Source organism: Antedon mediterranea, chromosome 9, assembly GCF_964355755.1.
Source record: "Antedon mediterranea chromosome 9, ecAntMedi1.1, whole genome shotgun sequence".
Taxonomy (NCBI): domain Eukaryota; kingdom Metazoa; phylum Echinodermata; class Crinoidea; order Comatulida; family Antedonidae; genus Antedon; species Antedon mediterranea.
This window is the reverse complement of record NC_092678.1, coordinates 19152937-19177137: the sequence shown is the minus strand read 5'-3', so window position 1 is coordinate 19177137 and position 24201 is coordinate 19152937. Positions and strand designations below refer to the sequence as shown.

The following is a 24201-nucleotide window of genomic DNA, read 5'->3' as shown; positions in this document are numbered from 1 at the left end:
CTGAAAATACAGACTTGTGAAACACGTATAGAAATCGATTTGCAGACCGCAAACATCCGATAAGAATGACGTAGGTTATCATACCGTATTTGGCTATATGGGGCGGGCGGTATGTAAATATGGATTTCGAATCAACCAATGATCATTTTGTTTCAAAATGAAAAAGATCGAGACGTACGTACAGTGCTGAATTTACGATCGAGACTGTTGAAATATAAAATCGTAATGCCAAGTTGTTTTGTTTATTAATTGTTTAGTCCTTGGCCTCTTTCGTAGGTCCCACTCAACTCGCACGCATGACCTGCCAAATAAAACGCCAATAAAGTAGCCCTGCATACCACCACCGGCACACAACAGGGCTACACCACCACACAGAACAGGACAGGGTCTTTATACTTCCATGGTCTGGGTGGGAATTAAATCAAAATTATCTCCGCGTAATAAATGATCCATTCAATGTTTGATTTGCGGAGAAGCTAGCCTATCATATCAAGACGAGTTTTCATGTTCTTGGAAAAAAATCCCATCAAATGTTTACCAGACTACTAGGCATATAAAATAATTTCTAGCCTTCAGAAACTTTCATAAATGTACCCAAGTACACATTGTCTAAACGTAACATAGCGCATGCGCATCATCTTAGTTGTTGAGTCTTTGAAATTCTGATATGAATATTAAAACGGTGTACGAGTGAGTAGCCAATCGCATGCAGCTGAAACTAGTCAACCGGATAATCGTATGCACCAAGAATTCTTGGTGTCAAACCACGTCACTTGTGCGTGTTTCCCCAGACGGAGTATCCAAAATCAAGTAGTATACGTATGAAACGCCATATGTGCCAAAATATTTATCTTTTTACTAATATTAAGACAAAACTCCGTCTGGAACCCAGACTATAAAACATCTTGCGTGTAACTTAGAATATTTAACATTATTAATATTCTGTGCAATTTGTAGTTGCTGTACTGTATGCGTGATTACATGAGTGCTTTTAAATGGGTGTTCCTTCTGTAAAATTCATTCATTCATTCTGTGTTACAATCTGGTGTAACTGTTTAAGTCAAAAGACTATGCATTATTAAACAAAATAAACAGAATGTATTGTCGTGATTACTGCAATGACCATAGATGATATGACTTCTACCTATGAAAAAACTGTGATCTCTATGGTAAAGCGTATTCTATCACAACCTTCTCATCGCCTGTATAGTGTGTATAATGTTCTTATATATTTATTCGTTCTTTATATAGTGTACAAAAAAAAAAAGAATTTCCGATATGTCTTATTGGACTAAATAGCTGTGAGACCAGAGCATTATTATTATTACCAAATTATTATTATTATTATTATTATTATTAAAAAGTGGTTTAATTTGCATTATACTTTTGAAAAAAAAAAAACCAATAATTAAAAAAAATATCTCATTTGTGATAGATACAATTAAAATGTGTCATGATTTTTAAACAGCATACAGAATTGTTATGTTGATTATTATTATATAATCTGTATCTATTTCTTCTATAACATTATCTTATCACTAGACAATATTGAATAATTGCTAGGTTACTATAAATAACAATCCACTGAATCATGTGATGGGTTTGGCCGTCAAATTGGAAAATGATTACTGAGGAAAAAACCGCTGACGTGGACAACAATCAAAGCTATTACAATGAGCAACAATAATTATGATTTGCCGAACATCTCAAATGGCATCAGTTGCATTATGGGATTAATATGTGTGTAAGTTGATAGTCATAAAGGCTTAATCTAAATGCCTACCTTTAGGTTTGTGGAAAATAATGACGGATATTAAGGACAGAAATAACATGTATTAATACTGGCTCGGGTACAGTTTCCCTCCACTTGATCAAACATGACAGAGGTTTACTTTTTGTCGTTTTTTTTTCATACAGATGTTTTTAAAAGATTGTCAGAATTAAAATTACAAAATATATAAAGGATCATGTGAAAATTATTTTATTCTTTTTGTAATGCAACGATTTTAGTTTGTTCCAATGTAGAGGTTTAGGAGGCAGACAACAGTAGTGTGTATTATTGCAGTACATAAAGAAAGACTTGCAAAAGAATTGCATAAACAGGTTTAGCATCAAACAACATTACTGCAGTAAATGCAGCAGAATAATTTTTACATGGTCCCTTATACTTCATTATCCCTAAATTAACATCTATCTAGATAGATTTCATAGATAGCTTTCAGATCACTTGGGAAACAACATATTTATTCCTAGTAGTAAACATGTCTAGGGTCAAAGGTTGACCAAATTTAAAACATAATACTGTATGTATGTCACCTCTATAAATTGTAATCAGTTTAAATTGAAGAAAATAGCTCAGTAACATTCAATTAAACATACTAAAAATAGAGCATACTTTTTACAAATTTTACACAAACATCTTTGATTCATTGAAAAACATAGATTAATCATCCAAGCATCTTGTTTACATGAAACCAAGACCTTAAAAAGACTACTGGACTACTCGATCAATGTAAATTGATAGTAACAGGTTAGGAAGCATTTATCAATATATTCTATGAACGCGGAATGTTAAAATCAATACATAGATATTACAGATACCTTCATATAGCCTATTATTTTTAATTAAATTTTTTATTATGTCACCTTATTTATAGAGGGTGACCCTAAACAGCGTATGCTGACAATCAAGGGGCCCTCTTGATGAGTGACAGTGGCTGTGTGGACTAGTAAACCGTGGTAACTCCCTACTCGTCTCGAAAGATGTACTACTGTAGGTTCTTTAAAGTGCACATGAGCCACATGTGTACCACTGCACCTACGGTTTATAGTCCTTATCCGAGAAGATAAGATACTGTATGAGTTGGGTATGTTTAAAAACAAATGTTATATAATTAAATAATTATTTAACTCATTTGCATACAGTACACCGTGCAATGCAAATTATTTATAGCTCATTTGCATAGTACACTGATACACCTACTGGACCATCAATGAATGAGCATTTGATACTGAGTGATTTGAATGATGAAAATAATTTATTTTAGCTCATTTGCATACACCCTGGAATGCAAATTATTTATAGCTCATTTGCATAGTACACTGATACACCTACTGTACCATCAATGAATGAGCATTTGATACTGAGTAATTTGAATGATGAAAATAATTTATTTAAGCTCATTTGCATACACCCTGGAATGCAAATTATTTATAGCTCATTTGCATAGTACACTGATACACCTACTGTACCATCAATGAATGAGCATTTGATACTGATAGTAATTTGAATGATAAAAATAACTTATTTTTAGCTCATTTGCATACACCCTGGAATGCAAATTATTTATAGCTCATTTGCATAGTACAGATTCCCCTACTGTACCATCAATGAATGAGCATTTGATACTGATAGTAATTTGAATGATAAAAATAATTTATTTTAGCTCATTTGCATACACCCTGGAATGCAAATTATTTATAGCTCATTTGCATAGCACTGTACACCTACCATCAATGAATAAACATTTGATAGCAACTATGCAAATAAATGATGAAAATAATTTATTTTAGCTCATTTGCATGAAAACTTGACGACATCCATGCAAATTACTGTATGCCTTAGCCAATTAGCATACATCTTAGATTCCAATGTGTCAGCTCATTTGCATAATTTTATTTTAGTTATTCACATTATTAACTCTTTGTTGAGATTTAAAAGCAATATTTATGCGATAAAAATAAAATTTACCATTTCTTCATCTTCCGCCAATACAAGATCGTAAGCACTGAGTGCGACGCAAAAAATGATAGCGGTTACACCTTCAAAACAGTGAATCCATTTCTTTCGTTCTGACCTTTGACCACCTACATCAAACATTCTGTAATAAATGTAATAACAAGGAATGTCAAAGGTTATAGAATGAAGGAAAGTGTAAGAAAGATAATATTAGTACTTTTAGTTGTAATTCTGTTTTTACTAAATTTTACATGTTTTTAACTCTTTTGTTAAATATACAATATCTAAAAATCCTAAAATTTTAATATTTTTACAAAAAAATCAATACATATGAATAATAATTATCTATATTTATTTCCAAAATGACTCATTCCTTAAGATACAGTATGTAAAACTAGTATTGGCTGAAAAAAAAATGAAACGTTAATAATCAATTATGAATGAACACTGTATTATTTCACCCTTTTGATGAAACAATTTCTGAAAAATATTTCACTTAACAGTACATGTTATTAACCATTTAATCCCAATCAATACCGTATTACCATTGGTGATGGATATTTTTTTTAATGCTAAATTTAATTGGTATAGCATTATTTTACCTATAAACTTTTCAGTAAAGTAATAAAACTGTACAGTTTGGATTCCCTAAATCAATCAATCAATCAATCAATCAATCAATCAATCAATCAATCAAGTCAAATGATTTTCCATAGAACCTGGCCATTAATTCAGTAAACTATGAAGTGCCAAAGGTGCCAAATTATAACTGGGCTAGGCCAATAATGCTATTTGAGATATTTCATAAAACCAGGCTGCATCTTTAATAACATAAATCCAATAATATTTATCAATATTTGTTTAACAATTACTGTCTATTGCATTGCTTGCCTTATAATTGGGTACATTTAAACATAAACTAAAATGTTATTGTATTAACTGCAGTACAACAATTTTTACAGGATCTGTTATATTAAAAATAAATTATACAGGCACAATAATTTCTCAAGGTTAGTTCATCTTCAAGGCTATTTGGTTTGAAATAAGCAGCAATTTATAGTAAGATTAAAAATTTAATAGATACACAAGGCTATGAATACTGCCGTTCTATGAACCAATCAGATTAAAGAACAGCATTAATCACGCTGTACCACAGACTGCTGCACTTGTAATTAAAAATATCATTTCTCTGAATATAAAATGTAATATAAAAAATGGCACAATCATACGTACGCGATGTAGTGAAAATAGCATCTTTATGATTAAAATTAATGCATGTAGTTAATCTATGGATCATCTATAAAAATAGATCTATAATTGATAAGATGATGCTGATAATTTGTAACTTGATGAATACGCGGATACAGGTGCGACTGCTTTGTAGATATTTTTACCAATTTAGCGGAACACCTGCATACAGTGAATTACACTGTAAAATTATTCGCACAAAGAGATAGGAGTTGCCACGTAAGCAAAATCAACAAAAAAGGTTATTTAATATTTAAATTTATTGCAAATCTTTTACAATATAATAAATTATAAATAATAATTTATCTATTAATTTTAATATCATTTTAGTTAGAATAGAGAAAGGGCTTGAACCTTGTTTGGAAAATGATTGTATTAAGCATTTTTGGCTTGAAAACTCAAGATTAAAAAAAAAATTGTTTGTTCTAAGTGTAGCTGTGTCGGTCACGCAACCACCATAGTCGTTAGAGTAGGAATACGCCAGTGCGCCTGTTAAAAGCTTTTGCGATCACGACAGACAGACAAACTTTGTTAGTTTTATAATAATTGTCTGAGTTTGTCTAGCTTCAATAGATAATTGATGTGCATCCTCCTTTGCAGATTTTCGGGCTCTATAGCCAGAAAATTAAAAACTCCCCGATGTTTTTACATGCAATGACCAACAAGACACATAGGTACTGTACAGTATGGATAGCAAAATCAAATGCTTCCTAAAATCTCTGTACTCAACCACACCGTGTATGACGTGTATATTACCAATTATCATTGGCAGAAAATATGCAAATTAATATGTAAATTAATAATGTAAATTAATATGTAAATAAAGGTAATGAAATATGCAACCATGTAAAACAATATGTTACCAATATGCAAATTATTGTGTAAATTAATGTTTATCAAATATGTAAATAAAATATGTAAATAATGGATGAAAATCTGTAAATGAATATGACAATTAATCTGCATGTCAATTAATACATTCAAAACTTACTTGAAATGTAAATCTTTGAAGGTAAAATGAGTCTCCACAATACCAGTGGTCTTCACCCTTGTTCTCAGCACATCTTGCTGCGTCGGTATGTAGCCTGGTGCCGACAGCCTATCAAGTGCGTTCAAATAACTGAAAGAAACAATTTTTGTTACAATAAAATATGTATTTTTTAATGTAAAACACTGCACAATACTTTACAGGTTTAGGTGGTGTTCTGTTTGTATTTTTATATTTCAGATTTTTTACTTGCCTAAAGGGGTTTCAACCAAGCGTTCCCTCTTTCTATGAGCATGTACGCAAGTGCGTCTATGGTTTTAGATTAAGATTTGTAAATAGTGAAAATGATCTGGTTAGATGTACCTGTACTACGAACTATTTGTTACGACATTCAAATCTCTACACTAAGTGGGAAAAAATCTTAGTTTAGTTTTATTTTCCGTTTTGTACTAGTATATTTTGTTGTACAGTATATGGAATATTTATTCTGAAATAAAATGATCAAATCAAATAAGGGTATTTTCCATAAATAAGCAGGTCCCATAAGTAAGGGTCAAATGTAATCAACTCTAAATGCTGACTGGTTAACAACAATAAAATCTATCATTAAATAAATTACAGTAAATATGAATCTATTTAGTAAATGATTAATATAAATTATATTAAATAATCAAATACAGTATTAAATTTTAAACGTTTATAATATCTTATAGGTTTTTACAATTTAAATTTAGCATTTAACTTGCAGTAAGTAAATCATAGTATCATTACATTAAAGTCATACTGACATACTACATATTCGTAATCAAATATTCACATGAAAATTAAATTATTCTAGGGTGGATTATCCGATCATTACATTATCAAGTTTAGAGAATAGATTTGAAATTGAATAGCCAGTATGCGGCGTGATGGAATATTTCAATTTAAGTCAGTGAAGCTCATTAAAAAAAAAAACGGCTTTTACTATTTAGAGCACCATTACAAATTTGTATTATGAACATTGATGTTATCATAATAATATCTCATTGCAGTTATAAATGAACCATATTATAATAATCATATGTACACTGTAGTTAGCAGTAGTAGTAGCGATACAATTCAATATGCGCTTTCACAAATCAGCACAGATGTATTTTCCCAGAAAACAAATTTGCATAGCTATTATAACACTGCTAATATGCATCTATAATATAAATAAACATTGGAAAACGAGCTTAAAACGTTTGATAGTCATGCATGAGTGAGTTCAATAAAAAATAAATATTACCCTTTGAACTTTTTTATACAGTAAGAAAAGGGGGAAGGGTTTACACATGGTAAGCTTTATTATAATAGAAATGCATTTTACAGGAAAAAACATTAATTTTTTTAAAGTAAAACAATACGTCTTTTTAACCACAGGACATACAGGATATGGTTTTAAGAAGTTCCGAAGAATGTTAATTTCTGTTAAAAGAAATGAAATTACTTGTACAGTAGAGGATGGCTTCTTGTGCAAATCGTAAAATGGGCCAAGACTAAAAAGGAAATAGGATTTTGAAAACTGTGATTGAACAAAAATTCATTTTGGTGGTTGAAGTATTTTAACTGCATGTGGAGTTTGTCTCGGCTACTGTAATCCGTCGTATTCGTTTTCTTTTATGTTAGCATGGCCACAGTCAAAACGTATTAAAACAAATCCATGATTTTGTTTTTAGTAATTAGTTGATTTACTCCCAGAAGTCCCAGAATAAATTTGTAGAAAGGCTTCAAGATATTTAGATAAGACATTCTTGCATGCCACTGTAGTGTTAGATAAACTGCCACTTGTACAAGTGAAACCCGTCATGTCAAGTATATTTGTATGTGCTGTAGGGAAAAGCTAAAAACATGCTATATGTGATAAACATTGAGGGTAAACTAGTGTGATTTATAGTTTATGACACTGAGCCTAGTTTTGCAACTACTCAATATTCCTGCCTAAATTACATAAGCTACTTATCAAAATATTTTTTCCTAGCAGCCTACAGAACCGAGAATTTGGAAAACATAGTTTTTTTAGAGTAAATGTGTCCAGGAAAACACAATTTATACCACTTTTCTTCCCATGAATAAACAAATGGAGAAGAGGGGTCGGGGGTCATAAATATTTTTAAAAACCTATGCCTCACCACAATGTTTTCTAGCTTGAAATAAAGAATTAATAAAACCATCAGCGACATATTTTATTCCTTTATCAGTACAGGCAATTCCATCAAAATATTCAGCAGATTTTGATTAAGGACCAAATATTCTTAAGCCTTGTCTACACTATCAAACTAGTTTGACAAAAAAGTGTGATATGCCCACATATGGTAGACATGCCTAAATATGGTAGTGATATGACATCATCATGTCCATCACATTTTTTGTCACATAAAGTTTGATAGTTTAGCTTTGAAGTGGTAAAAATAAACAAAGACAAGTATAAACAAACCCCTATTAAACATTTCATAGAAATTACTAAATTATTTTAAATCATTCTTTGGTGGATGAACGCTTTAATTCAGAACGTGCCATTTACATATTTAATTAATGTGTACATGACACATTTCGTAATACACGCGTTAGTATAAAGTTAATTATTTTGTCGTCTTTCAAGGGAGGAGGATTTTGTTACATAAACTAATGAGTACAAATTGTCAGAATAATTGTCTCGTTATGAAATGGTCAAAGGAATCGTAAATCAACTAAAACACTTTTTAAAAGCAAAAAAGTACTTTTGAATGCTGAAATGAGTTAATATTTTCAATAGAAAAAGTACTGAATTTTATAGGTTTCTTAATTCAGTTATTTTTAATAGACATATGCTTGCTTCAATTAATCCTAACATTATGACAGTAAAAATGTCATCAACACAAATGAAAACGGGTATTAAAATCCGACATTTTTGCCATTTCCTTTTTAAAAATCAGAAACTGTCGTAAATTATTTTTGGAAAACTCATTACAATTTAATTACGAATTTGTTTATAAATATAGAAAATGAAATTGCTTTTTTAATAAAGTATCACACTCCAAATGAAATGAATGAATTATGTATTAGTGTAGTGCCTTGAAATCACAGCAATACATTTTAAAATGCAGAGAGCATGCAGTTTGAAAAATAGACATTATTCAATATTGGACAATTTGTTCAAAACCATTTTTACCATTAATTAATTTCTTCAGAACACATTTTTTTGTTTGTCCTTGTATGTGACATTCATCTAAAGTGTTACTAATTTATATTATTACTATTGTGTTGTTATTTTAAAAGGTCGAAATAAATTATAAAATGTGCGATCACATTTTTGCATTTGAAATTCCAAATGAAAACATTTAAAGTAGACTATTACATTGAATAGGCCATTTGCCATGTAACATTTTCAACTTTCATTTGGCCATTAAATTAATAAAAAATTAAGCGTTTTTTTTTATTGCAATCTTTTTTTATTCATTAATAAAATTTCTTTTGTTGTTTATTACTTTAAAAAAATACTATTTTTAATCAAGAGGAAAAAGCAAAATTGGGTGGAAAAAAACATACACGACAATGTGGCGTGTCATACTTTTGTTTTCTTTGAATTTAGGAATAACAGCACTATGAAATATGACAAATTAATAATATTAAACTGCTGTGTTTAAATGCAAAAGCAAAACAGTTAAACACACCATATTGCAAGTGCCACCGATTCAACAAATAAACAAACAATGAAAAATTAATTAAATTGTTGAAACCAAACAATGTTGTTTGTTAATTACAGGTAAATAAACAAAACATAACAACAAAACATTGAGTGTACTGTCTGAGTTCCTCTACCAGTGACAGCTGGTTGACCTTTTGATGCATCAGTGAACATGTCAGGTCATCAGATACCAGTAGGTTATTTCCAAAAGTACAAGGCACTCTTTCACAGCATTGGAATCTATTTTTATTCACTCTCCTTGGGTTACTTTTTTGGCAAGTGTACTAGATAATTGCATGTGTTCTGATAAACTCTACACAACATGATACTATAAACAGATATCAAAACCATAACACCTAATCTCAAATTTAAAATACAGTCACGTTTTCACATTAAAAAAAATAAATATTGTTTTGAATTAAATTGTTTAGATGAAATCAGGTTAGTATAAAATGCAAGTCTAAAATAGTAGTTTAAAGCTGTCTACACTATCAAACTAGTTTTAAAAAAAAATGTGATGTACACATATATGCACATGATGATGTCATATCGCTACCATATTTTGGCCTATCGCTACCATATTTTGGCATATCGCTACCATATTTTGGCATATCGCTACCATATTTTGGCATATCGCTACCATATTTTGGCATGTATATCACTACCATATTTTGGCATATCACTCCCATCCTTGGGCACATCACACTTGTTTAGTCGAACTAGTTTGATATTGTAGACAGAGCTTTAAAATATCAATTAAGGGGAGGTATTAGGTCAATAGTCGCATACAGTACATACAGTATTCCATAATTATAATTTTTGGTTTCGTAACATAATGAAGACTGATTTTAAACAAATAGTGCAACAACCAGGTTTTGTTGATTACATTCTTGTGATAGTCTACTGCTTCTTTTGTACCAACCTTACCTGCTTTATGAATTCTTATTAAAATTCCAAGTTTATTCAAATCAGCAAAAGCTAGATTACATTGAATGTGGATAGTTTTAAATGCGCAATAACACACTACATGAAGACTTCAAAGGAGGAGCCTTTAATACTCACTATGGGGCGGAGTCATTAAGTTGGTACTCCCTAGATCGACTGAAACATTCTGTCACGCCTGGATCCGCCCATAATCGTTTCATTGTTGCAGATAATTCTGGGCTGAGTTCACCTTCCTCGGCCTGACCAGCAAGTGCAAACAGTTGTCGGGCATCATCCTGTGGAGAAAGAACATTTGGAAAGAATGTCAACATGTGTTTGTGTGTCTGCGGTCTGTACACTGATGAAACCTACTACTATCAGTATATACTGCAGTCAAACTCCCTTCTCTAAGACAACCCTATTATTGGGTCTTTCACACCTGTTCCGGACCGGCGCTGGCAAGGAAATCGTTCGATTTGACTTTCCAGCGCCGGAACCGTGCTAGAACAATGTGTGAAAGACCCTTTTAAGGAACACTTTTGCATGAAGTGAACTAGGGACAATAAATGTAATTAACACTCTAGTAAGCAATCATTTTTTTGAGTCACAAAAGTGTCCCCTTAGAATAAGTATTTCAATCCAAGTGGTTGACGTTCAGGTGTGGGGGTAAATAAATGTCTTCCCGTGTGAATCATTTCCAATATCTATATTCATCAAATACAACACAATACACATCAATAAATACACACTAGTACAAATTATTACTGAACACATAGTCATTTTTTTTTCATTTTTGGCCGTTGTTTAAGTGTGTGCACACCCTGTGAGCAGTTAGGATCTCATTTGAACATTAAACTTAGGCGAATTATAGTCAAAACCAATACATTCTAATGTTTCAAATATAGGTTACAAGATATACACGTAATTAATTAATTTTAATTTTATTTTATAGTCATTTCTATGCCGATTTCTCCTTTAAATAAATTCTCTTCAAATCATTTCGCCAAATTTAATTTGCATTTGCATCGTAATTATCCTTGAAATATATAATCGGATGAAACCGATAAGAATAGACATCTTAAGACAGAACATGTCCATTAATTGAATTATTAAAATCTCATCAGCCACTCTAGTAATGCGAGAGCCTGTATTGTGTGTAATGACAATTTTGTTTAAGGATTTATTCAGTGCAATTTTGAATCTGCGTACAACGTTGTTAATAATTAAAACATGAAAAACAAAGTGGCATTGAAAAATAGCTTTATTCAGAGCTGTAAAGTATCTTTTATGACAAATGTTTGATTGAGGCTGAGGACACCTCTAGACAATGGCCACAATTATTAATTTGTGTTATATCTGTTTGTTATATTGCACTATTTATTTTATTTATTTATTTATTTATTTATTTATTTTATTTTATTCAATTTTCAGGCACAAAAAAAATTTGCCAATTTCTATTGCTATTTTATTATGATAATGGGCAAATAAAGCGTGGTTCCCAATAGCGACCCAATGCAAGGACGTAACGCAACGCAAGTGAATTGACCAATCACAAGCGATGGCTTATTCGCTTGTGATTGCTAACTGTCTATAACTTCGCTTGTCATTGGTTAAAACACTTGCGTTTCGTTTACGTCCTTGCGTTACGTTCTAATGGGAACCAAGCTTCAAGCAATTCTTTCAGTATTCAGTGAGGTGACACCACTATTAAGAAGACACTCCTATTAAGGTGACAATTTCATGCGGGATATTTGTCACATTGTCTCTGGAATTGGAAAACATTCATGTTTTATAGAAGTCCTGTTTTGACGAATAAAATGAATTGAAATCTCAAACAAATAAAAGAAAAAAATACAGTCAACCCCAATTTTATTAAGGGTAATTTTGTTGGGTCCTGAAGGTGTCCCCAATGTTTCACTTCTGATATTGGAAACAAGATAAAATGACAACACAAGTAGAGATGAGCTGTTATTCTAAAGTGATGATATAGATGGTGTGAATATTATCTTAATTTGCTTTTCTTCAGCATAAATAAATGGCATAAATTTGAGTTGTCTGTGTGGGTGTTGGAATCTCCAAATAGTGGGTGTGTGGAATGCTAGTCAACTTTTATTTCCAAATTAAACAATTATTTATTTTTACACGCAGTTACTGTATTGACATTGTCAACTTTAGGCATCTATTTTTTTTTTATAATGACAAAACTTCAGATTTTGTTCAGATGTTGTACTTAATATCAGCAGAAACACACAAATTTTAAGATAAATACTGTATTCGTACCTATTTAAGAGTGGTCTAAAGGCAGACATGGATTTTGAATGTGATATCATGTATAGTAGCATTACGTATTACATATTCAATCTTTAAATAAATCTTATTTAACATAAAGGCTTTTACCTTCTGAATGCGATTCAAGGGGATCATCTTGAAAATTTAGATCATAGCAAAAAGTCAAATAAAATATAAAAATTGTGAATTTTTGAGCAAGTTTTCTAGGTAGCAAATTACAACATACAGTGTAACACTGTATTATTAATATAATATAAGACTTGCTATGAAAAAAGTTGTTAAGATCAACCCACAGTCAGTACTGTAAACAAGTGTAAATTTCAATAGCCAGCTTATAGACAGATATGGTTTTAAATATTTGACAAGGCAAGGACAACTTTTACTAATATCATTCATCTAAAAGCTGGAATGAACTTCCGAATAAATTAAAAATTATTATTATAATTATTTCAATAACTTCATTCCAAAATACAATTATTACGCAACATTTAAACTAAGTTTCTTTTCTAAAATTGATTTCTATTATTATTATTATTATTTTGATTAGTATTCTTTGTCTTTATTTTATTATGTTGGTTATGACATTTCCAATTACTGTACCACTTTGAAATCAGTGCACTAGAATAAAGAAAGAATAAATATTAATAATAAATAAATATGGGTGTCAAATCAATTAAAATACCAAAAATATTAATTTATTATTATCCCTTGAAAATTATTTTTTAAATTAAGAATTTTATTTAGCATTTGATTTTGAAGCATCTAAAACTGTATTTTTTTTTTTTTTTGCTATATTGTACTTGGAAATTATGTGTCTTTAGGATCAGACTCACTGCCATTAAACAACAGTCTTAGATGTCCATCCATTGTGTATTCATAAAGCCATTGTCTTTAAAGATGTCTTATTATTGACAAATAACTTGTTCACAATGAATGTTCCTGTACTGTAAATTATCCCAAAAGACATGTTGCTATCAATTTTTTAACAAAAGAATATTGATTTTATATTCTTTTTACTGTTCCTTTATGTTCATGTTAAGTTTAAAAGGTTATATAAATTATAGACATTTTCACTAAACAAAGAAACAAGAAATTCACAATATTCAAGCCATTTTGTGCACATACTGCAGATTGTGACTGCTATTATTAGATACTATCTCAGCCATTTTCCAAATCCGATTTCAGGTTTTTAAAACAATTGCTATGTTAGAAAGTTAATTTCTTCATGTATTCCAACTGCAAGCCTACAAATCCACCTCCAATGTACTGTGTTATAATTACCACTCTATCTGGATGACCAAAGTCAATTTTAAAGGATCACATAGCCCTGATAAATTGCAATCATGGACTGTATGGTATTATTGTTATATCACTGGCTACTGTATTGCAAACAATCAACTACAGTAGATGTGTACTTACCGCTCTGTCTGGATGACCAAAGTCAATTTTGAGGGATCACATAGCCCTGATAATTGCAATCATGGACTGAATGTTATTACTGTACATTACTGGCTACTGTATTGCAAACAATCGACTAGATGTGTATTTACTGCTCTGTCTGGATGACCAAATTCAATTTTGAGGGATCCCATGGCCCTGATAATTGTAATCATGGACTGTATGGTATTACTGTATAACATTAACAGGGACTACTTATTGCAAACAATCAACTAGCTTTGTACTTACCGCTCTGTCTGGATGAACAAAGTCAATTTTAAAGGATCACATAGCCCTGATAATAGCAATCATGGACTGTATGGTATTACTGTACAACACTGGCTACTGTATTGCGAACAATCAACTAGATGTGTACTTTACCGCTCTATCTGGATGACCAAAGTCAATTTTAAAGGATCACATACTGTAGCCCTGATAATAGCAATCATGGACTGAATGTTATTACTGTACATTACTGGCTACTTTATTGCAAACAATCAACTAGCTGTGTACTTACCGCTCTGTCTGGATGACCAAAGTCAATTTTGAGGGATCCCATGGCCCTGATAATTGCAATCATGGACTGTATGGTATTACTGTATACCACTGGCTACTTTATTGCAAACAATCAACTAGCTGTGTACTTACCGCTCTGTCTGGATGACCAAAGTCAATTTTGAGGGATCCCATGGCCCTGATAATTGCAATCATGGACTGTATGGTATTACTGTATACCACTGGCTACTTTATTGCAAACAATCAACTAGCTGTGTACTTACCGCTCTGTCTGGATGACCAAAGTCAATTTTGAGGGATCCCATGGCCCTGATAATTGCAATCATGGACTGTATGGTATTACTGTATACCACTGGCTTATATTGCAAACAATCATCTTCAGTATAGCCTTCTTCATGAATAATTCTGGGGGGAAAAAGAAATAGAAATGACTATTGCTATATAAATTGCCAATACTTATATAATTTTTATATCGTCAATAATGAATAATAACAAATGAGTTAGAATTTGCATGGCAAATTTATAGGATTTTCGTAGTATGCTACGCGTAATCCACAATAAGCGAAAATGCACGTACAGTAGTCCACGAAAGCGATTGTAGAGAAAATCCCAATTTTCAGATTACAGTATAACTGCGCACCACACACGAAATACAAAAAAAAAGATAATACGGTAGTATATAATATAGTTTTCATCAAATGTACTGTAATGCATGTTAATTACTGAAGTACACCTTGAAGTATTACTGTAGTATTACTTTGTATTGTGTTAATGTGTGTCGGCCTATGCATGCCACACGGACGGCGGCCCCCGTCACTTTCTGTTGTTGTGTTAACATCATGTTATAAGCATTCCTCGGACTAGGCCTAGCCCGAGCTAGGTTTACCCAGGTATTGTTATGAAAAGAATGAATGCGAAATAACTGTCGAAATAACGAAAATAGAAAATATTTAGCTTGTTATTATTTATTAGTTTACTTTAAGACAAGAAATGTTGTAAATATAAAGGAAGATTTTGAAGTAACTTTCGGTTGAAAGCTGAAGTACAATGCCTGTTTACCATTGAATCGCAAGACCGAAAAAAGCTCATTGAACGCTTGGACCATTGCCGAGATAAATATCACACGGTATTGTGACGTCAGAACGTGATACTCCACAATTTATGCCCATAAACAGTCACAACTTTTAATGATTTCCAAAAATGGAAATCAAAATAAAAACATAATAAATGGTGTATTCATGCAAATGAAACATAACATAACAGAGTCAATTTGAATGCAAAGTTGTTTTGTAAACAGAGTACCACACTATATATTCCATGTATTTAGACTTATTCCAGTCAGTACCCAATTGGCACATCAATTACAACAGCTCGCTATTTTGCTTTGACTAGGTAAGTATTCTCCACCTTGTATTTTTGTTTAGTTTTCACTAAGTTTTCACTCTCTAGCTTTATTGAATTAACTTTTAAAATCACATTCCCTATGTTTTATGCCGTTTTGTAAAAATAATGGATACTTAAATGCATGTTTTATAGTAAATTATGATAAAAAGAGAGAAACAATGCGCACTAAATAGCTCACTTCCAATGTCCTCTCATGGGCATTCTTTAGGCCTGTCCTAGCTTGGCTTAGTTTTGTAGGCCTGCTGGTTAAACAGCAGTAACGTACAAATATCATATGCTATAAGCCTAGCCAGATGTTGTCTAGTTGCTGCATTAATTGTCTTTCTGTTTTTGCGAGAATCTGATCCTTCATGATCGATTGAAAGTGGGTGAATCGCAGAATAAAAACAAAAAAATATCAATCCACATGCAATGCATGTTGGGATTTATAGTGGGCCGTATAAATTATTGGAATCAACTTATTTCTCACATTTTCAACCATAATTTTAAAGATGAAAAAGGTTATCGCAATAGGACCATATACGGTAGTGTACTTATTGTTACATTAAAATTAAATGTAGTTTAGTGACCTTAAATTACTGTAGATTTAAAACGTAGGGAATGTGACTTCAGTTTCTTTCATCAGATGTACTGTACCTCAAAATTAATTCTATGAATTATCATGCATAAACCTTATTGATTCTGTCAGAATCTTGATTAATTCCTTATGGACAGGAATCAACGCGCAATTAACGAAATCATGTTTGTAATCATATCTTCGCAAGCATACTGTACCATAATTAAACCAAATTTGGTACTCATCAATTTCAGGTCATATTTCACCATATGGTGTAGTGCAAATTTTAAAATTAATATAGATCGGTAGAATGCTCAGGAACCCCTATTTTCTTAAAGTGTACCTACTAGCTACCTACATTTTTAACTATTTCGCGACCTTTTATATTCGCGATTTTAGTTTTTTGTGTAATTTGTTGAACCAAATTGGCGAATGTATTTTGCCTCCGCGATGAACATTAAACAATTTCAACCCCTAAACAAATTGATACAACAATTGTGGCTTACTACAACAATTCCTATTCTTGTTCTACAATGTTTGGAGATGTACCGTATATTTCGTGTATAAGTAGCACTTTTGAGATGCAAATTTGACCTCTAAATTAAGGGTGCGTATTATACCCCGAACATAAATGCCTCACTACACAGATTGTACATATCGAAAACTTGTTGGCTAGGCCTGGGCTTTTTAAGGTAAGGCCTAGTACTAAGAGTAGGCCTCCTACAGTGTACTAACGTAACGCCTAGTTTTCAAGGCATTTTAGCGTGATGTTATACTAAATATGATGAAAAGATTTGTTCATATGGAGCTGTTTTAGGCGCTCGATCCGATAAAATTTCATTTGTAAAACGTTTACAATTGGAATATTATGTTATACGCACGATCGCCGACCGCCGTACCCCCCACTCAAATGTTCCCGGCTGCCGGAGCTGGAAGAGACCCATGAATAACAAGTTAGAAAGAACTGACGGAATGGGGGACTTCCCTTCTTGTTGAGGCTGGGCGCGGCCAAGCTTAGGTAAGAAAAAACCTAAATAAAGGACGCCGTTGTATATATAACAAAATATATTATTACAATAATATTGATTGATTTAAAAAAACATTGTTTTGATGAAATATAAAGTGCATCTTATACATCGACGATATAAAAAATACCGATATTGTTCACAGTCACACATTTGTGTGGGGGTGAAGATCTCTATTTAATTCTATCAGGGAGAAAAATAACCTCAAATTAATATTGATCCATTTTGTTTATTTTCAGTGTCCGATATTCATATCTCCCACATAAAATCATGGTAGGTTTTTGGAGCTTATTGTTTCCTATGACAGCAATGTGTATTGTGACATCATCTAGAAACGTCTCTGCATCCAGAAACGCCTCTGCAAGCATGGCATCAGATAATACAACCTGCCTACTGGAGATGGATGGCACAGATGTTTTGCAAAAACTCTTGAATGGTAATGCTGTCTTTATCAACATAAAGATGTTGAATTTTGTTGATGCTTCGGATTCTGTTGGAAAGAGTTTTTATGAAAATACAACAGTGATTGATGTAAATCATTGGGTTGTGGCTGTCGGGAAAACTGGTGAACTACTTTTGACTTTCCCATTTGATTTTGAATATCTGTCACTTGGAACTCTAACTCCTGGTGTGGAACATATCTACGTAAACGTCACATTAGTACCCGAGTGTTTCTATGATGTTGATAATGAAGACAAGTTGAACATAATTGCAAATTCCCTTTTGCAGTTTAAAAGTGATGAAAATGCGAAACTAGATGTGTGTATCGAACGACAGCTAAGCAGTGACAAGGTAACTGGAATTTACTATTACACTGTAGTTAATTGCCATTACACTCTTCTTCAAGTCAGTTCCTACTTTCAATGCTGGCAAAATGCAGAAGATATTTCAGTTGAACGAAGTAAATTTGCGACACATGTCTTTCTCTTCGCATTTGTTGTTCTTAGTATCATATTCACATTGTTTTTCAACGTGTTCTTCATCTCCTTTTTTTCTCATGTAAAACCAATGAAGGATAAAAACAAAAAAAAGTATTTGAGCTCACGCACAGATTTACCAATGGGCCCTAGATATCGGCTACTTTTTAGTGGGAACAAATATGATTGTATTTTTATTTCACGTTGGCTGCTAGTAATTGCACTTGCACATATTTCATTGCACATGTCTCTGACCCTGATCATTTTAACCGTCGTTGGACAGCAATGATTAAATTTGGAAGAATAAAGGTACTTTTCTGGGTTTTCATTGTTTTTAGTAACTGTTATTTTTTCATTATGTCACTTATTGTGGTAATATCCTGGTTGAAGAATAAAAGATTGTTTAAAACTGAATATATACATCGTTATACGAAGAGCTATATAGTTCTGGAACAGTTTAAAGTCCCTGAATCCATAATTCCAACAAATAGTTTCAGTGCCAAACTTGTATTATTAATGAAGAAAAAAGCAACAGTAGCTATATCAATGGATCATTGGAAGCGTGGGTATATTTTATTACATGATTTGTCTTCTTCATTTATGGGACCTCGACTAGTATTACTAAAAATGATCCTTTTTGCAGTACCAGTTCTATTTGTATACACTTTGTTAACATTCATAAATGCTATTCCATTTTTCAATTTTTGGTTTTTTATTAAAACAGATGTAAATAGTATTCAAACTGCTATTTTGAACTTTTTCATAATACCTGTGGGTGTTGTCATTATGCCATTTGCTTATATCTTAAAACTTACATCTACATTTGCATACATATCTGAGATTCCATGTTACTTCTTCATTGGTTTGCTGTTGAACCCCAGTACCTCTGGCATCATTGCGGCTGCCGCTGTAATTGTGATTGGTTACATCATTTCAACTATAACAGATTATTACCATGGATATGTAGTTCTCTTGCAGAAAATAGTATCTGTCTTTGAAGAGTTGATTGATGATGGCATAGTGCAGGTATCTGATGATAAACTGCCCCCTTTTCATCAATGTACATATAAGAGAAATGATGGCTACTTATACATTCCTACTACAGCAGACCCCAATTTACAACCTACTGATAATCAGATACCTGGTACATCAGCTGACCACATTTTACAGCCTACTGGTAATCAGAAAGCTGGTACATCAAAAGATGCCAATTCACAACTCACTGGTAATCAGAAAGCTGGTACATCAGAAGATGTCAGTTCACAACTCACTGGTAATGAGAAAGCTGGTACATCAGAAGATGCCAGTTCACAACTCACTGGTAATCAGAAAGCTAGTACATCAAAAGGTGCCAGTTCACAACCCACTGGTAATCAGAAAGCTGGTACATCAAAAGGTGCCAGTTCACAACACACTGGTAATCAGAAAGCTGGTACATCAAAAGGTGCCAGTTCACAACCCACTGGTAATCAGAAAGCTAGTACATCAAAAGATGCCAGTTCACAACCCACTGGTAATCAGATAGCTGGTACATCAGCAGAAGCCAGTTCACAACTCACTGGTAATCAGAAAGCTAGTACATCAAAAAATGCCAGTTCACAACCCACTGGTAATCAGAAAGCTAGTACATCAAAAGGTGCCAGTTCACAACTCACTGGTAATCAGAAAGCTAGTACCTGTACATCAAAAGGTGCCAGTTCACAACCCGCTGGTAATCCGATAGCTAGTACATCAAAAGGTGCCAGTTCACAACCCACTGGTAATCAGAAAGCTAGTACATCAAAAGGTGCCAGTTCACAACTCACTTGTAATCAGATAGCTGGTACATCAAAAGGTGCCAGTTCACAACCCACTGGTAATCAGATAGCTGGTACATCAAAAGGTGCCAGTTCACAACTCACTGGTAATCAGATAGCTGGTACATCAAAAGGTGCCAGTTCACAACTCACTGGTAATCAGATAGCTGGTACATCAGCAGAAGCCAGTTCACAACCTGCTGGTGAAACTCCTACATCTACACCATACGAAATTCGGCAGGACACTGAAGGCTTAATTTGTGTTGAAAAGACTCTCTTTGATTTAATTGTTCTGAAGTATAGATCAACAGAGATCCAAATTGTGACTATCATCATAAAAATTATAATCATATGCCTTCTACTTTGGATTGGAATTTCAACGCTACTCTTCATAGACGACATCAGTAAGCTAAATCAACAGATGAAGCTACTTGCAGCCGTTTTAATTGCTGGTATCATACATCTTTTTAGAAAAATAATGTGGAATAAAGCAGAAGAAGAGAGTAAAGAAAAGGTTCTTTTAAAAAGTATTCGGTGCGACATTGAATATTATCTGGCTAATGGAAAACTTAACAGCGCAGGTTCAAATTTAAGTTCAAATTCAAATTCATCAGAAGGTATAAATGAACTAGAGGAAACTACCACTGTTTAACTAGTCACTGAATTATCTAACAATTATAATAAAAGTAAATCATGAATTGAAGCAATGAGCAAGAAAGAGTGCATAATGTTTTGTAGATTAAAATCATCAATCAGATTTATCAACATTTTCATTTATATAGGGCATTCTACTATTGTGTATCCTTTATTCCTGTTATGGGTCAGGTGTTTCTGGAGTGAGCCTGAGTAGTTTAAATACAAGATAAAAATACTACACAAAATAGAATAGAAATAGTAAAAGTAAAATTAGTGTATAAGCATAATATTTTATATTAAAAAATTACCTGTGTTTTTTTTTCTTTCTTTTTTTTTCAAAAATATAAAATTTGGTGTACTTGATTAAAGTTAGTTGAAAAATAAACAAACAATAACAGTTGGTGTACATTACAATTGTTATTAGATTAGTTTAAATATAATATACTTTACAAAATTGTTTAGTACTCATGGTTATGGTATATTTTTGTTAAGTAATGGTGGTTGAATAAGGGCCAGTTTCTGCTTCAAGGAAATAACTGATTTATCAATAATCTAGAATAAAATTACCTCCAAATGTGTACAAAAACAATTGCAGATTTATTGACTTTTTCAAAATAAACATTAGTCCAAAATACCTCACTGATTGTGTGTTCGAACACCATTAAACGTCTTTTACCAAATAATAGTTTATTTGAAATGGTAACGGTTTTGAACATGACTCTGGTATGGAATTTTGGGAAATGTTAACAGTTTTTTTTAGTACTACTGATTTAAACAATAAGCAAACAGCACGATAAAACATTTTTTTTTAATCTATTTAATCTAAAAAAAGTTAATTGCCGTTGATCGTTGATGTAATTACACTTTTATTTTATTTTACATTATTTACTATGTTTGATTAAATTTAAGATGGATGGAAAGTTCATATAAATTAGATTAAAAATTTGTACATTTAATAAAAAGTGAATGGGAATAATATAAATGTTTTATATAAGCTTTTTTTTTTAGTTTAAACTACAATGATTAACATCAATCAATTAAGTCTTTTTGTGTTCAAATTAGTTAACATCAATTTTTATGTTAAGATGGATGGAAAATTCATATAAAGTAGATTAAAAATCTGTACATTTTTCAATAGTTTTTATGATGATGGATTGCAATGAAAGTCCATAAAAATATCAGATTGCTAAAATCTGTATATTTCAATAATACTAGAATAAATGGTGAATGGGAATAAAAGTTGTTGTCTTTTATTTAAATAATTATCATCAGTCAATTTGTATTATGCGAGATTAAACAGAATTTTCCATTTTAGTATTATGACATGACCAAAATAAAGTGACATGACAAGACAACTTTAGCTTGATTCAATGCAGGGATTGATTTAACCAATCACAAGTGACAGATCTTTCAAACTGTTTACGATTGGTCAAATCACTTGAATTTTGCTTATCCTAGTGGGAACCAAGCTTAAACAATCAATTTATGTATGTGTTATACAATGGATGCTACTGTATAGGTTGCCGAACCGATGTCGCTTTTGCACCATTCTACGAAGAACCATTACCACATTTTCCACAGTATAAAGCTCTGTCTACACTATCAAACTTTATGTGACAAAAAAGTATGATGTGCCTAAATATGGTAGTGATATGGTCAAATATGATAGTGATATGACATTATCATGTCCATATGGGCACATCACAATTTTTTTGTCACATAAAGTTTAATAGTGCAGGCAGGGTTTAATACAGGACATTTTTTGAAAAAAAGGTGGGATGGGTGGTGGCTGCCTTATGCTCCTGATATAAAAAATTATGGCCGAAAAATATGTGCCTGCAATTTTTTTTTGATGCAATTAGATTAGGCCTGGCTATACAGGTACAGTACTGTACATTGCACACTTTAGCATGTATTTCATTTTTTAATACCCCTGGATTTAATTTTTGTCTGTGGTGAAACATACTGTACTATGCTGTAGTGCAAAAAAAATTCAAATCATAGTACTACAAACAACAGTAGAAGATGAACTTTTCTTTAACAGTAACAGAGCTATAGTACAGTGTTATTATCCAATTGTCATTTGCTATTAAACTCTAAATGGTAAAATTCATACAAAAACACCTGTGTACTTTAGCCCACCTGTTTGAGCAAAATATGCATCCTGGTTGGATATTGGCATAAAATTAACAAAAAGCAACTGGACACCAGGAAGGCATCATGATGGCAGTAGAGGTATATGAGAGATTACAGCATTCTGCCTGCTAAGCCTAGGAATCCCTACTGAAATACAGATTGTAAACAAACTCTGAGGTGACAGGTTATATTTGGGCATACTATCCATTTAGTACCAGGAATGTAAAGTATTAAAGTACAACTTTACTGCAGAACCATATTTTGATAACACATTAGGAATGATATGATTTCAGAATAGCGAGATTTATGATATCCCCGCTGTGGTGCTAATTGTGCTGAAAGCAAAATCTACCTCATGAGTTTTTACTTGCTAAAACCTACAAACAAGAGGGTACCTGTCAATGTCATTTCAATTGCTAATTTTGACGGCTTTAAGCAAAACATAATTCCACAATTTAAAATAAAATTTGTATATACAGTAATACTATTAATAGCTATCCCTTAGAAGTACCAACCATACAGCCGCATACACACATTCCCTGGGTACCGTACAAGTGCTGGGGATCTTTTAAATACAGTATTTGGGTATATTTGTCAATAAACATTTGTTTACAGTATGTCAAGCTATCATTTTTTGCAGTTACTTGAATGCAAAAGAATTGTACCTACTAGCATTTTCGCAGTACTGTTATCTGATTGCCACCTAGGGTGTTGGCAACTTGTAATGAAACAATCCATAGAGATATTAATCACAACATTAAATGCCTTACATTCCCTGCTCAATTGGCTTGCTTAGAGGCACCCATAAGGACATGACAATACTCATTATTTCTTTACTTCTGGGGTTAAAGGTCGTTTCGTAAAAGTAGGTAGGTGTCATTCAGTTGCAGGGTTCTGTAGTA

The 24201-nt window shown here is 32.3% G+C and overlaps 1 protein-coding gene across 1 annotated transcript in view; it reads right to left on the bottom strand.

Moving 5' to 3' along the window:
* LOC140059050 (guanine nucleotide-binding protein G(i) subunit alpha) overlaps nt 1-24201 on the bottom strand; it is a 47309-nt gene that overhangs the window by 6959 nt on the left and 16149 nt on the right. The window contains exons 3-6 of the mRNA XM_072104865.1: nt 15093-15234; nt 10726-10883; nt 5979-6107; nt 3752-3881 (exon numbers count right to left, since the gene is read on the bottom strand). Of these exons, the coding sequence (XP_071960966.1) occupies nt 3752-3881; nt 5979-6107; nt 10726-10883; nt 15093-15234 (559 nt within the window). The remainder of the gene's footprint in view (nt 1-3751; nt 3882-5978; nt 6108-10725; nt 10884-15092; nt 15235-24201) is intronic.